This window comes from Rhamphochromis longiceps, linkage group LG3, assembly GCF_057381845.1.
Source record: "Rhamphochromis longiceps isolate RC_006_pf linkage group LG3, R_longiceps_female_GT1.1, whole genome shotgun sequence".
Classification (NCBI taxonomy): Eukaryota; Metazoa; Chordata; class Actinopteri; order Cichliformes; family Cichlidae; genus Rhamphochromis; species Rhamphochromis longiceps.
In genome coordinates this window covers 48,259,706-48,275,029 of record NC_140559.1, presented here as the reverse complement: position 1 = coordinate 48,275,029, position 15,324 = coordinate 48,259,706, and the positions used below count along the sequence as shown (strand labels likewise).

General features: G+C 42.7%; 2 protein-coding genes and 1 long non-coding RNA gene across 4 annotated transcripts in view; 1 reads left to right on the top strand and 2 right to left on the bottom strand.

The window, feature by feature from the left end:
• The window catches only part of LOC146675114 (zeta-sarcoglycan-like), a 155,059-nt gene that overhangs the window by 36,082 nt on the left and 103,653 nt on the right, over window positions 1–15,324 (top strand). The window lies entirely within an intron of this gene.
• LOC146675116 (uncharacterized) overlaps window positions 1–15,324 on the bottom strand; it is a 163,069-nt gene that overhangs the window by 114,728 nt on the left and 33,017 nt on the right. The window lies entirely within an intron of this gene.
• LOC146675118 (E3 SUMO-protein ligase ZBED1-like) lies at window positions 6,024–8,521 on the bottom strand. The gene is made up of 3 exons (XM_085400171.1): window positions 7,383–8,521; window positions 6,579–7,198; window positions 6,024–6,491 (listed from the first exon to the last, which is right to left on the bottom strand). Exons 1-3 carry the CDS (start codon window positions 7,852–7,854, stop codon window positions 6,096–6,098), a joined length of 1,488 nt encoding a protein of 495 aa, XP_085256297.1. The 5' UTR covers window positions 7,855–8,521; the 3' UTR covers window positions 6,024–6,095.

The window sequence follows — 15,324 nt, the reverse complement described above, 5'->3', positions numbered from 1 at the left end:
AAAGTGAAATGAAGGAAACATAATCCTGTGAGTTATTTATGACATCACTTGAAGCCTAATAACATTCTGTCTGTTTATTGAATAAGTGGGTTGTGGGAAAAACAACATTGCATGTTAGAGCCAATCTGTAGAGAAATATTTTTGATACTGTTTCAGTTATTGTTACATGTTTAATTTTGTATGATATGTTGTTAGAGAATAAATGCTGCGTGTTTAATTTGTGTCGGGTAAGAAAACATTACAGCGCATGTGTTGTAGCAGGTTAGAGTGAGCCAGGACGGCAATGGAAGTGTGCGCTGTAGCAGCAAATAGTTTTTTGACCGTGACATCTTTTGTTTGTATGTACGAGTCAGAAATAAATCTGAACAGCTCACATTAAGAAGTGGAAGAATTATTTTTTCGAAGCTTGGGACAGAAATTCGCCACTACATAAAAGTCAAAAAACTAGCGAGTAACGGAGGAATGTTTTCCGCGGTGGAGCCACCGACTGAGACATAGAAAAGTCACCGGATCGTCGGCATAAGGACGCCTACATACAACAACACGGCGAACAGCTAAGTAAAAAGTGTTTTGTCAGATGCATCTTACCTGTGGAAGTAGCATAAAGGAGTTTGTGCAGTACACCACCCGACAGCTGTGCCGAAGAAAATCATTACGGCTTAGCGGTGTTATATGATTACAATGGCGGACGACATTAATGACAGTGTGGGTGTAGTTACGCGTGATGGCAGCCAGAGGGCGATGACAGACAAAGGTCTGGAGTTCAAACTGCATCAGCTCACAAAGGTGAGAAGAGGCAAATTAGGACAAGTGACAGCACAAGAAGATGAAACTGAGCGACTTTTGAGCCATGAAATTTTGCCGGCTGTAAATGATGTGAGAGAGGCACTGAAAGTTTACAAGAAGTTGTATGAAGAGTTTCAAGAATGCAATTATGCAGTGTTGCTGTGTATTAAAGATGAGGAGGAAAAGGAGGCTGACCAACAACTTTGGTTTCAGCCAATGTCAGAACGATGTTTGCAGTTCATTAACAGAGTTAATACATGGATTGAAATACAAACATGTGATCAAGAGATAACTCCCATGGACAGTGCATCCAGAGTGTCAAAAACATCTAGAGTGTCAAACAAGTCTAAAGTATCCAACACGTCAAGGGTGTCGACAGCATCGTCGGAGCGCGTCAAGGAAGAAGCTAACAGAGCAGCTCTGATGGCACGAGCAGCGTCTCTGAAAGAAAAACAGGCTCTAGAGTTAAAAGAAGCAGAAATTAAAGCTGCAAAGGAAAGACTGGAAATTGAAACAGCCATTGCAGTGTCTACTGCCAAAGTGAAAGTGTATGAGGAATGTGAAGGGGTTAAGTCTCAAGTGAGTGAAACCAGACTTACGGTAATGCCACGTCGTGACCTCCTGAAGATGAATAACGAAAATGGTCATGGCAACGTAAAACACACACCAGGGAAGCCAACAGAGATAGAGAGGTCTGCCTCTTGGAGGAATCCTGGTGATCCAAGTACTGCAGCAGGGGCCATGCCTAAGACACATAGAACTCCACTGCAGGGGCCGAGCCAACGCCAAGATGGTGTCTCACTTCAGGAGACCAGACCAAGTGAGCTTTATCAAGTTATGCAGAAACAGGCAGATATCACAGAGATGCTTGTAAAGAACCAACAGCTGGCTCGGTTACCACAAAGGGATGTGCCAGTGTTCCACGGAGATCCTTTGGAATACAGGTCGTTTATGAGGGCATTCATGCACGCTATTGACACCAGAGCTGATAGCAATTCAGACAAGCTATATTTTCTGGAGCAGTATACTCGAGGCGAGCCTCGTGATCTTGTGAGGAGTTGTCAGCATATGCCTGAACATCGGGGGTATGAAAGGGCTTTGCAGCTGCTTCAAGATAAATATGGAAATGAGTTACAGATTGCTGGCACGCTAATTGAGAAGGCATCGAAGTGGCCACGAATTAAGGCTGAAGATGGAAAGGCGTTGAGCGCATTCTCTGTATTCCTGGTGAGCTGTCGTAATGCTATGGAGGATGTGGACTATATGGAAGAGATGGACAACCCTGCAACTATGAGGGTCATCATTTCCAAGTTGCCATTTAAAATAAGAGAGCGCTGGAGAGTCCATGCATATGATATCCAGGAGCGGCGCTGCAACAGAGCAAGATTCACAGAGCTGGTGGCCTTCGTTGAACGCCAAGCAAAGATCATGTCCGACCCACTCTTTGGCGATCTTGAAACAGCAGTGTCAGACAAGGTTATAAAAAAGCCACAGCAAGGAAATAAGTTGAAGAAAGACATTAGACATGGGAGCAGCTTTGCTATCAAGGTTAACCAAGGTTCAGAAATGGACAAAAGAAGCAGAGTGAGTAAGAACCAGAGTGACCTTTCACTCAACTGCGCCTTCACAAGACCTTGCATGTTCTGTGGGAAACTTCATACACTGCAAGAGTGTTACAAGATTAGAGAGGAGACTCATAAGGATAGAGTGGACTACTTGAAGAAAAACGGACTTTGCTTTGGATGCCTGCTAAAGGGTCACATGAGCAGAGATTGCAAAAAGAAGATGGTGTGCGAGGTTTGTTCACTCAAGCATCCAAGTTTGTTGCACTTCTCAAGTTATGAGGAAGAGAAGCCTCCCGATGAGGTCAATATGGGTAGCACTGCTAAAGGCCCAGCAGGGTTGTCTGAAGAAAAGGAGACAAGTGCCTGTACTGGGGCTGGAGGCAGCTGCGTGCTTGCCATTGTACCTGTAAGGGTGAAGTCCTGCAAGAGTGACAAGGCTGTGGAGGTTTACGCTTTCATTGACCCAGGTAGCTCTGCATCGTTCTGCACCAAAGCCTTGGCAAGGCAGCTGAAGGTGCAAGGCAGACGAACCGAGCTAACGTTGAGGACCATTAATTCCAAAAGTCGAGAGGAGAGTTATGTGCTCACAGAATTGGAAGTCAGCAGTCTGGCAGACAACAACTTTATCGCACTGTCAAAGGTCTTCACACAGAAAAGTATTCCTGTTTCCAGAGAGAACATCCCACTCCAGAAAGAGGTTGACAAGTGGCCGTACCTACGCGAAGTGAGGTTGCCTCATATTGAGGCTGAAGTGGAGCTTCTCATTGGAACTAAAGAATACACCATATTGGAGCCATGGAAGGTGATCCCAAGTGAGGACAATGGTCCATATGCCGTAAAGACAGCACTTGGATGGATTCTGAATGGACCACTCAGAGAAACGGATACTGCAGCCAATGATGTACAACCATGTGCTATTGTGAACAGAATAGCCATCGACAACGTGGAACAACTGCTTGTACGACAGTATAACCACGACTTTCCAGAGCGTCACTGTGATGATAAAGCAGGAATGTCTCAAGAGGACCACCACTTTATGGAGTCTGTGTCAAGCTCTACTCGTCTCACTGATGGACACTATTCCATAAGTCTTCCTACGAAGAAGTCGTGCGTTCAGATGCCGAACAATCGAAGTGCAGTGTTACAGCGTGCACTGAGCCTTCAGCGCAAGCTGAAGAGGAATCCTGCACTCCATGAAGAATACACTGCCTTCATGAGTGACATGTTGAGCAAGGGATATGCCGTTGAGGTTCCAACAACACAGTTAAACCGCAAGGATGGAAAACAGTGGTATATTCCCCACCATGGGGTATACCATCCACAAAAAAAGAAGCTGAGGGTGGTCTTTGACTGCGCTGCCAGCTACCAAGGAGTTTCACTGAATAGTGAACTTCTACAAGGGCCAGATTTAACAAACTCATTGATCGGAGTGCTGACACGGTTCAGGCAAGAGTCTATAGCCTTTACAGCAGATATTGAAGCAATGTACCATCAGGTGTGTGTCCCGGATGACGATGCTGACCTGCAGCGCTTTCTGTGGTGGCCAGCAGGGGACCTCAATCGAGACATTGCTGAGTACAGGATGATGGTGCATATCTTCGGTGCGACTTCTTCTCCCAGTTGTGCCAACTATGCACTGCGAAGAACAGCAGAGGAGAACCGCAGCAAATCATCACCTGAAGCTGTAAGCACAGTTCTGGAAAATTTTTATGTTGACGACTGCTTGAAGTCTGTTGCCACGGAAACTCAAGGTATGGAGTTATACACAGACCTCACTGAATTGTGTTCTGGTGGAGGATTTCACCTAACGAAATGGACAAGCAACAGTCGTGCCTTGCTCTCATTCATCCCTGAGCATGAGAGAGCCAAAGATGTCAGAGACCTGAACTTGAACCATGACCTGCTGCCTATGGAACGTGCTTTAGGAGTTCTATGGTGCCCTGAGTCTGACGCATTCAAGTTCAGGATTAACATCAAAGAAAGACCTGTGACGAGACGTGGAATACTTTCCGTCACCAGCTCCATCTACGACCCACTGGGATTCCTTTCCCCAGGAACTCTCCCCGCAAAAGTGATCTTGCAGCAGTTATGCAGGGAGGGTCTTGCTTGGGATGATGAGATCCCAGAACAGCTCAGTCATAAGTGGAACAAGTGGTTACAAGAGCTGTGCCAGCTGTCAGAGGTAACCGTACCCAGGTGTGTGAGACCATTGGACTTCGGTCCTGTCGCAACAGCACAGCTCCACCATTTTTCTGATGGGAGCGAAAGTGGATATGGAACAGCATCATACTTGAGGATGACCAGCAATGACGGACGGGTTCACTGTACGTTAATGATGGGAAAATCCCGTGTGGCGCCCCTGAAGCAAACCACTATTCCACGAATAGAGTTGACTGCAGCTATGGTTGCTGCAAAGACAGACAAAATGTTAAGAACGGAGCTTCAGATGAATCTTCTTGAATCTAGATTCTGGACTGACAGCACAACTGTGTTGAAGTATATTGAAAATGAAAACCTTCGCTTCAAGACATTCGTGGCCAATCGCGTTGCGGTCATTAGAGAGCTAACAAATCCCCAGCAGTGGAGGTACGTTGGTACAGCAATCAATCCAGCTGATTGTGCATCCAGAGGGCTTGCACCATCTAAGCTCATGAAGAATCTAAGCTGGTTCCACGGCCCAGCTTTCCTGAAAACCCCAGAAAGACAGTGGCCAGAAAGACCTGACAAGGAAAGGATTGATAAAGATGACAGCGAAGTGAGGCATGCAACCATGGTACATCTCACAAATGCAGCTGAGAATGTTCACACGTTGAACAAGCTGATCAATCACTATTCCAGCTGGCATCGAGTGAAGAGAGCTGTGGCATGGATGATCAAACTCAAAGACTTACTGCTACGACGATGTGAAAAAAGGAAAGAGACGTACGTTAAACAGAAAGAACAAGACAACGAATCAATGCAGACAACACTTACCCTGAAAGATTTGGTGCAAGCTGAGACAGAGATCATCAAGTTCTGTCAAAGTCAACAATTCCAAGAAGAGATCACCATGTTAAAGAAAGGCAATTGTGTGACAAAGACTAGTCACTTGAGGAAACTTGATCCCGTGATGCAGGACGGAGTTTTGAGAGTTGGTGGTCGCCTCGCAGCTGCTGGGATGCCAGAATAGGGCTGCACGATATTAGGAAAACCTGCGATGTGCGATAACTGTGATCAATACTGCGATAACGATATGACTTGCGATAAAATAAATAGCAAAAAAAAAACAAAAAACAAATACATAATTTCCGTTTTACTGCACAGTTTTATTTAATGAAAGCTGCTGTATTAGCAGTGTAACAACAAAGTGCAGTCAAACATTGAAACATTGCCCCCATAAAAAAATTTCTGAGGCTTGAATTCTGAAAGACATCCTTCCCGGTCTCTATAATTAGTTTTAAATAAACATAACTTAAATTATACTGCAAATTATCTCTATGCAGTTGTTCATCATTTTACCACTCACCAAGTAGTTATGATGCAAGTCAAAACTGGAGTGGAAACTTTACTAGATTAAACTATAGGTAAGAACTTGTCTGCTGTGGGAACACACCAAAGAACAATTGTCTACCTTTGTGGTCGTACTGGCCAAGACTAATATTATCAACAATTAAGAACAATGTAGGTAGTGTGTTTTTGTAATTTTTTGAAAAAAAAAAAAAAGGTTTCTCTATCTTGCATTCATCCTTCCTGAGTGAATGTTTTTTATGGCAAGTTCTTGTTAAGGAAAACCAACATGTTTACTCTCCAAGGTTTTAAACATGTGCGCTGACATGTTACTATGTTTCCTGATGTACTAAAAAGTCTCTCTGAAGGTGAGCTACTTGCAGGTATGCAGAGATACTTCCTTGCAAGCTTGCTTAGCTGTGGGAATGTCATTTTGTGGAGTTTCCACCATGCCAAGGGGTCTTCCTCACTGTCTATGGCCGTGGATAGCAAGTAGCTGTTAAGCTCAGCTTCAACAGCTTGTGAGAGATGCATAAAAGAGGAGGTAGGGATTGGAGCTGCCTTGAAGAAACTGCCCAGGGACTTTTTTGCCTTCTTCAGGGGACGACTGGGTGGATCATCTGTCTGGGCCTCTGGTTCAGCGGAGCTTCTCTCCTGGAACAGAAAGCAGATTATAAGAAAAGTAAACATTTTGGACTAAATATGAATTGAAAGGTTTTATATATAAGCATGCATGAATACCTTCTGTGCCACTGCTTCCATTTCTGACATCACTCTGGTCTTGATGTCTGAGACTCGATCAGTGCTGGTGTAGCTGACTTTAAATCTGGGATCCATGAAGCACGCCATGTCCATAAGTTCCTGGGTAGCTGGATTTTCATATTTAGTAATCAGGTACTCGAGGATTTTCTTCTTAATTGATTTTGTCAAATCACTGTCTTCTTCCTTCTCTGCAAGCACCGACGTCTTCATCAGATGAAGGACTGGTTTTACATATGAAACACTAACGTAGCTCTCACCAGACAGGGCATCTGTAAAGTCTTGCAGGGGGTGTAATGCCTGGTTGACAGACTCCAGTACCTCAAGATCCTGCCAAGTAGGAATCAAGTGTCTTGATTTCTTGTCTGCTGAGATGACATCAGAAATGGCCCGCTGCTGCTCCAGGACTCTCTCAATCATCTTCTGCCTGGAACCCCACCTGGTTGGGCATTCTGTGATCAGTGTGTGCTCTGGGAGGTTGAGCTTCTGCTGTGCTTTTTTCAGAGCCATCTTTGCTTTCCAGCTGTGGCAAAAATGTCCAACTAACTTTTTGCAAAGTCCAATGGCTCGGGCAATGCGGGCATCATCTTTGATAGAATTTTCTGGAGAAATAAGAGGAAACAAAAAAACTGTCATGTTTAAAACCTTTTTTTAAAAAAAAAAAACTAATTGAAATTTATAACTAAAGTTGTCTAAAAAGGTAACATTATCCTTATCAATATCAATTTGATAATAATGTATAGCACATTTTCATTGCTAAAAAGATCTGCCTTGAATAAAACTTACCGATTGCAAGGTGCAGCCTGTGTCCAAAACACTGAAGTCTGACCCAGTTGTTTAGCTCCGTGGCTCTCACAACATTGGCACCGTTGTCTGTGGTGATGCACACTTGTCGATCTTCTTTAAGATCCCAGCTGGCTAACACCTCACGTAATACATGGGCTATATTTTCACTAGTGTGGGAGTCTGGAAAATACACAGTCTCTAGACACCGTGTTTTCAGTTCAAAGTCTTCGGTGAGGAAGTGCACTGTGAAACTCATATATGGTTCCGTTGTACGACTTGACCATAGGTCTGTAGTGCTTGCGTAGTTTTCAGCTTGGCTCAGTTCAAACATGACGGTCTTGCGGCATGTTTCATACATTTGTGGAATGGCGACATGTGAAAAGTAGTTTCGTGAGGGGATGCGGTATCTCTGGTCCACTTTATGTATCAGACTGGTGAAGCCCTCTCTGCTAACTGTATTTATAGGCATCATGTCTTTAGCCAAAAAATGTGTAATGGCCTCTGTTATTTCTTTGTACCGCTTCGACGTTTTCTCATAAGGAATTCCACTTGAAAAACTCTGATACAGAGACGGCTGTTGGACTGCTGCGCTCTTTGTCTTAACATTAGCAACCTTTGTTTGGCTAGCCCTATCTTTCTGGAACTCTTCAAACAGTTCTCTGTGGTTGTATTGAAGATGATGGTGGAGATTAGTCGTGTTTCCTCTGGTGGTTGCCACGAGTGTTCGGCAAGTTTTGCAGAGTACCTGTGTTTGGAGAACGTCGTCTTTATCAAATCCAAAGTACCTCCAAATAAGTGAGGTACTATTTTTTTTTTTTTAGCCACGAGTTCAGTAGCATTCTCGTCACGCGTCTCGCTCTCAGCCATTACAACTCTGACTCGTTGCTGCAGCGTTGTTCGCGCCCGACCTGCGTAGGAGGCGGGCCTCTAATCCATTTGATTGGTTAATGCCGTGAAGGGCTCTATTCGACTGGTCAAATGTGTAAATGGATTTCTTTGATTGGTAAATTCTTTACAGCACGTGTGTAAACATTTTAAGGTACCCAATTATCGCAGTTTACGCCGTCTTTTGCGATGGGCCCATCGCGCAGGCTGATATCGCGATGACAATAAATTTTCGATTTATCGTGCAGCCCTATGCCAGAACATGTGAAGCACCCAGTCATTATCCCAAAGGGCTCACATATCACCACACTGATCTTGCAGGATATACATGAAAAGATTGGGCACTGTGGAAGACTGTATATGCTTTCACGGCTGCGACAGAAGTATTGGATTCCATCCGCTAACTCAGAAGTGAGGAAGTTTCTGTCAAGGTGCGTAATCTGCAGGAAAACTAGAGGCAAACCACTGGAACAGAAGATGGCAGATTTGCCAGAGGATAGGCTTCTACCTGATGAACCCCCCTTTTCTAATGTTGGGGTGGATTACTTTGGACCGTTTAATGTGAAGCATGGCCGTAGCACAGTAAAAAGGTATGGTGTGGTGTTTACCTGCCTTACAACAAGAGCAGTGCACATTGAAATCGCGCACACTTTGGACACTGATTCATGTCTGAACGCCATCAGACGCTTTGTGTGTAGAAGAGGTCAGGTATCTGTCATGCGTTCAGATAATGGCACCAACCTAGTTGCTGCTGAACGGGAGTTACGCGAAGCCATTCAAGAGTGGAATCAGTCAAAGATTCTAGATTGTCTCATGCAAAAGGGAATCCAGTGGGTATTTAACCCACCCGCTGGTTCTCACTTTGGAGGGATATGGGAAAGGCAGATCAGAACCGTGAGGAAGGTCCTGAGGTCTATACTGAAGGAACAGTTGGTCAATGATGAAGGTTTACTGACACTAATGTGTGAAGTGGAGTCAGTACTAAATGACAGACCGCTGACTACAGTAACAGATGATCCAACAGACCTGGAACCACTGACGCCTAACCACTTGCTACTAATGAAGAAAAAGCCGGGTTTGCCTCCTGGACTTTTCAGAAAGGAAGACTCATACTCCCGCCGCCGTTGGAAGCAAGTGCAATATCTTGCTGACTTGTTTTGGAAGAGGTGGGTGCGCGAGTATTTGCCTATGCTTCAAGAGCGTCAAAAGTGGACTCAGGTCAGAAGAAATGTAACTGTGGGGGACATTGTAATGGTGGTCGACGAGTCAGCGCCAAGAAGCTCGTGGATGTTGGGGAGAGTTCTTCGTGTCATTCCAGATGCTAAGGGTCTGGTGCGGCGTGTGATCATCAAGACAAAGACTAACACCTTAGAAAGACCCATTGACAAGCTATGCTTGATCTGTGAGAATGTCATGTAACTTGGAATGAGAAAATACAGTATATGTTCTGATCGGTTACAGGTTTTGTGAAAGATAATTTGAATGACCATGTGTGATACAGGAAGTGTTAATGTTATTTGGCTCTTTTGTAAGTGTTCGCTAATTGTCAGTCTTCACGCCCTCCAATTAGGGGGCTGGAAATGTTAGAGCCAATCTGTAGAGAAATATTTTTGATACTGTTTCAGTTATTGTTACATGTTTAATTTTGTATGATATGTTGTTAGAGAATAAATGCTGCGTGTTTAATTTGTGTCGGGTAAGAAAACATTACAGCGCATGTGTTGTAGCAGGTTAGAGTGAGCCAGGACGGCAATGGAAGTGTGCGCTGTAGCAGCAAATAGTTTTTTGACCGTGACATCTTTTGTTTGTATGTACGAGTCAGAAATAAATCTGAACAGCTCACATTAAGAAGTGGAAGAATTATTTTTTCGAAGCTTGGGACAGAAATTCGCCACTACATTGCAGTTGATGCAAAATAAATATAAAAGTTAATTTATTTTATTTTATTATAATTCACAGAAATCTTCAGAGGATATCCTGGGGGACCTGCTTCCTCTTTAGTTATTGCAAGCTATTAAAATAATCATTAAACAAGCTTTTTAATCAGATTTTTTTCAAATTTAAATCTACAACCAAATGGATTTTTACCTGCAAATTAGCAAAATCACAATTTTTATCTCTTAGTTGCAGTCATGGAAAAAAAATGCAGGACTCTTCTCTTGTGAAAAACTTAAGCAGACCCTTAATGCTTCCATGGTAGTTAAGAAGTCACAGCAAGGTAATTCTAATCAAATATACTTGCTTAATTGATCATCAGCAAGTGTGAGCACCTCAATGAAAGCAAAGGTTTTGGCATTTTGCTGGTCTGGAGCATTTAACTGTGCGTTAACACAATGCCACAATCTTTTCAGGAGTGGAAGTGCCAGCAAATTCACACCAAGTTCAAACTATGCTCAGAGAAACTACTGAAAACCCAAGAGCTTTACTGAGACTGTACAGGCCTCAGTTAGCATGTTAAATGTTAAAGATCATGACAGTAAAATTAGAAAAACAATAACAAGCATGGCTTGTGAAGAGAAAGAATATATCAGTATGGGCTATGTTTTAAAGTGGCATCTGAACACAAGACTTCTTCAGAGAGATGAGACCAAAGTGATGTTTGGTTATAACGTGCAGCACCAAATTTGGAGAAAACGTAACACTTCATACCAGCTGTAAAGCACGGTGGTGGATGGGATGAAGACTTGGGTTTGTTTTGCAGCCACAGGTGCTGGATATCTTGCACTGGCTGAGTCGACCATGAACCCCTCTGAGTACCAAAGTGTTCTGAAGTCCAATGTGAGGACATCTGTCCAACAGATAAACTTTGACTGGACCACTGCAACATCCTGATGCTTTTCTTTTTTAGCAGATTTGTCGCTGTGCTTTGGATCATTGTCCATGACCCAATTTCAGCCAAAGTCCAGACTTCAACTGAAACTGAAATAATGTTGGGTATTACCTTAAGAGAGCTGTGCATAAATGAAAGCCCGTAAACATCAATGAACTGAAGCAACATTGTAAAGAAGAGATGCGTAAAAGTCATCCACAAGAATGTGAGAAGTTGATGTATAGATGCTGAAAACGATTACTTAAACTTATTGCTGCCAAACTTGTGATTCGTGGGGTGTTCTTGGTTTTTCAGAGATTCCTGTGAAAACTTTCTTGTCCACATGAGTGTAAATGACCAAGATTCAGATTAAAGAGTAAAAGTCTCTTGCATATTTTAAATTCAGTATGTCAGTGGTTACATTTTTTAAATACTAAACTAGGCTTTACAGTAGAAATTGGATGAAGTGGAACGTTTAATATTTTGTCCACAAAAAAATTAAAATGTAATCTTAACCTTGAATTAGTGATTTAGAAACTACTTTCCTTTGTCCATTAGATGTGTTTTTTTTCCAGCAATGAGCAGTTAAAGCAGCCATGTTTTGAGTCTGTGAAAGCGTGACTGTTTCCTAAAATAACCCAACTCTCACACCGTGCCAGCAAAACTCCATCCCCACAATCGCAAAGCAGAGACTTTTCATGATATAGCCAAACAGTAAAATGTGAGCTGGAACAGCCTCGAATGATTACACATGTAGATCTAATAAAGTAGTCAGTAAGGTGACATCATCTTCAGAAAACACTGTCACTAAAGTAAAATATATACTTAGATTTTTACTTTAATGCCCAATATAGCTCATTCAACAATCTGATTATTTATCCAAAGAAAACATTTTTTCCCACATCTCCAGTATTTCTTTTAAAAGTGGCATTTGCCTTGTTCAGCATTGTTTATGTATGCAGCTCTGGGCCTTTCCGTAAATGCTAATGAGGCTCTTCCCTCCCGCCACCTCGCTGAAATCATGACAAGTTAAGCCCTCCTTGCAAATCGTGTGTCACCTGTGCAGTAAGCCCCTCCGGATGATAAGGACACAGCTTGGCTTGCGTCCACATCACCTTTCTTTCCCCGTTTAAAGAAACATCACTCTCTTTGTGATGTGTTTTATTTCCCTGAAAGCCAGGAGTAATCTGGGAGATGAACAGAGCAGAGTCAAATCAAAGAAAGCCACATGAGAACTTCTTCCTCTTTGAAGCACCTGTTCTTCTCCTGGAGTTTACCCGTGTACGCTGGCACTCAAGTCTGTCTTTGTTTGTTATGATCATTGCCTTTTGTGATTTAATTACTTATTATGTGTGACTTTTACTGGTGGACAAGTGCAAATGACTTAGCCAGAGTGGCTTCCAGCATCTTTTGCGTTGGCAGCCTATTTAAGCGTGAGACAACTGAGATGTACAAGTTTAAACTGGAATGAGAGAACTGGAAATCTGAATTTGTAAATCTATAATATGTATATTTGTTGATGTAGATGCAGACCTAGCAGGAGAACTACATCTTTCCAAACTACAATCAAGAGCAGGAATAAAATTAGACATAGTTTCACATACTGGAAAGATTGTGCTTACTTTTCTTCATCTGCTGAGTCATCTGCTTTTTCTTAATTTGTTTTATTGGCTGGTTGCCTTGTGAGAGTTCTTAGTCTATGTGAGAATATCACCTGATAGACTTTTGTGACACAGCTTCAAGTGAATTTGTGGGGACAATCTGAAAGCCTTACGTGCTTGGGACTCTGTCTTGCTGGGGAATTTCAATGCTCACATGGTAAACAACTGTGTGACCGTTGGAAGGTACAGCCTTACAAAATAATAGTGTTTTTGTATTTGTTTTGCTTTCATGGTAATCACTTTTTCGCCATTAGTGCACTTGGCAACAGGACATCCTAAGTCAGAACTTGATGATTGATTTTATAATCATATCATCAGACCTTATGTGTTGGACACTAAGGTAAAGAGTGGAGCAAAGCTTTCAACTAATCAAAACCAGGTGGTGAGAGGGTGCTCACTTATCAGAGGCCCTGATCTACAAGATCTTCAGTTCCCACCTCCAGCAGAGCTTTGACAGCATTCTGAGGGAGACTGGTGGTCTGGTGCCTGGTCTGGTCCACTCAGTGGTTGGTGCCTGGTCTGGTGGTAACCTCAAACCAGATATTGGACACCAGAGGGCAGCTGTCAAGTTGAAGAAGTAGTCCTATTGAGTTTGATTTCACAGGCAGCCGACAAGTCAGGCCAACAGGCCAAGTGGGTTGCAACCACAGCTGAAGTCAAAATTTGGATGTTGGAGGAGTTCGGTAAGCAAGACTTTCGGTCATCCTTAAGGCAATTCTTGGAAACAGGAAGCAGGAATATCACACTGTGTAATCCTGACTCTATACTGTGCACAGTCAGGATGCAGTACCGCCTGACTGCAGCTGAGGATATTTTAAGTCCCACTGATATCCCTTATGTAGCAGGAGCAGAATTTGGGGGTGGTGGGTTGACTTGCTCATCATTGTCGTGTTAAAAAGCTGGGATTTGTAAGGCTGTTTTGGTTAACACACTTGTGCAGCATTCATTCATTCATTTCATTCATTTATTTGTTCATTTCAGGCACAACAAAAATACATGTGGAAGTTGGGGACAGAGCCAATGGAATGGGAGACTAGGGTGTTGGTCCCATCTTATATGCCAAGCTGCTGGGGAAGAGAGTCCTTTTTTTTTTTTTTTAAATCAAAGTTACGATTAAAGAGGGGCAATGTGGTTTTGATTCTGGTCGTGGAACACTGGACGAGCTTTTTAATCGTCTCGAGGTTACCTAATATGCACGGAAGTTTGCCCAATGAGTCTACGTGTTTTGTGGACTTAAGATTTGGCATTTGACCGAGTCCCTCAGGACTTCCTGTATGCAAAGGCTGTCTCTTACTCCCTCCCAAATGAGTTTTGTCTTTCAGGAAGGGGTAAGAGACCTTGATAAGCAGAATGAGCATTATATTAAAGATGAAAAACAAAGACCAGGGGTGTTAAACTCACTCTTGTTTATGGGTAATGTATAAACAAAGCTGCATAATAACCTGACTTTCTAGAACTACAGGTATATTGTAAAAACAGTGAACAAACAATTTATAAAGTTGTGATGAACATCTGAGATTCTCACTAATAATAATTGTAGTAATATTTAGCAATATTGATTACCACATGTGCACTGCATATTTCACCGAATCTGCAAAAGCAAAAAACCTTGACAGGTAATGTTGAACAACAGAAGTATTTCACTTTTTATGATTCAAACAACTTGTTGAAACTGATTTTCTGAGACCGACTATTTTCTTCACAGTAACACTGACATCACCTCATGTCAGATATTAATGACTTCACTGCAATTTCCACACTTTCCACCGCACTCTAGGGGGCTGAATTGGTCCATTTGGTGGGATGGTTCTAACAACCGGTCCTCATATTTGATGAAAACAGTCATTCTGAAGTAATTTCAGCCACAAATATCAAAAGACAAAATTAAATTCTTAATTTCTGAATACTTTGACAACACTGCTCTCTGCATAAGTAAGAATCTAACTAATTACTTAATCACGCTACTGTTTATGCTTTAGTCTCCTGTGTAATGAATGCTGTGACAGCAATGTGCAAGGTTTACAACTGAGTAGAGTGTTTGGTCCTCTGCTTCGTCACCTGCTAACTAAAAGGTATGCTTGCGTGCTGCGACTTGTGGATAATTGCACTTGTGCTGACAAAGAAGAGAACTCTTGATGTTAGGTCTGTAAAACGAGGGGATTGCAGTTATGAAGCGGATCTGGTCCTGCTGGAGAGGCGCCAGTTTGTCATCTCTTGCTCTCAGCTCACAGCTTCATTACCTTTAGACATAGCTGTTTTCAGACTCCGATCAGCTCCCTCGCCCCACAGTAATTTCTTTAGTTCAGTTCCACTCGTAAAATGCGCCCCCGAGACTGAGTTTGAGACAAAACGAGAGAGATAATTGCTGTAAACTTGGCTCCGACTCTCTACCTAACTGCCCTCTTAGCTTGATGATAAGGAGCAGCTTGCTTGTAGCCCACAATTATAGGCTTAAATATTAAAATGTTTCTGTCAATTACATAATGACATAATTTCACATCTCATTCTGAAGGATGGTGCTCTGATTCCTAATGCGAATGTCCCAAATCCATCAGGACAGGCAAAGGAAGCTGTGTGATACTGCTGT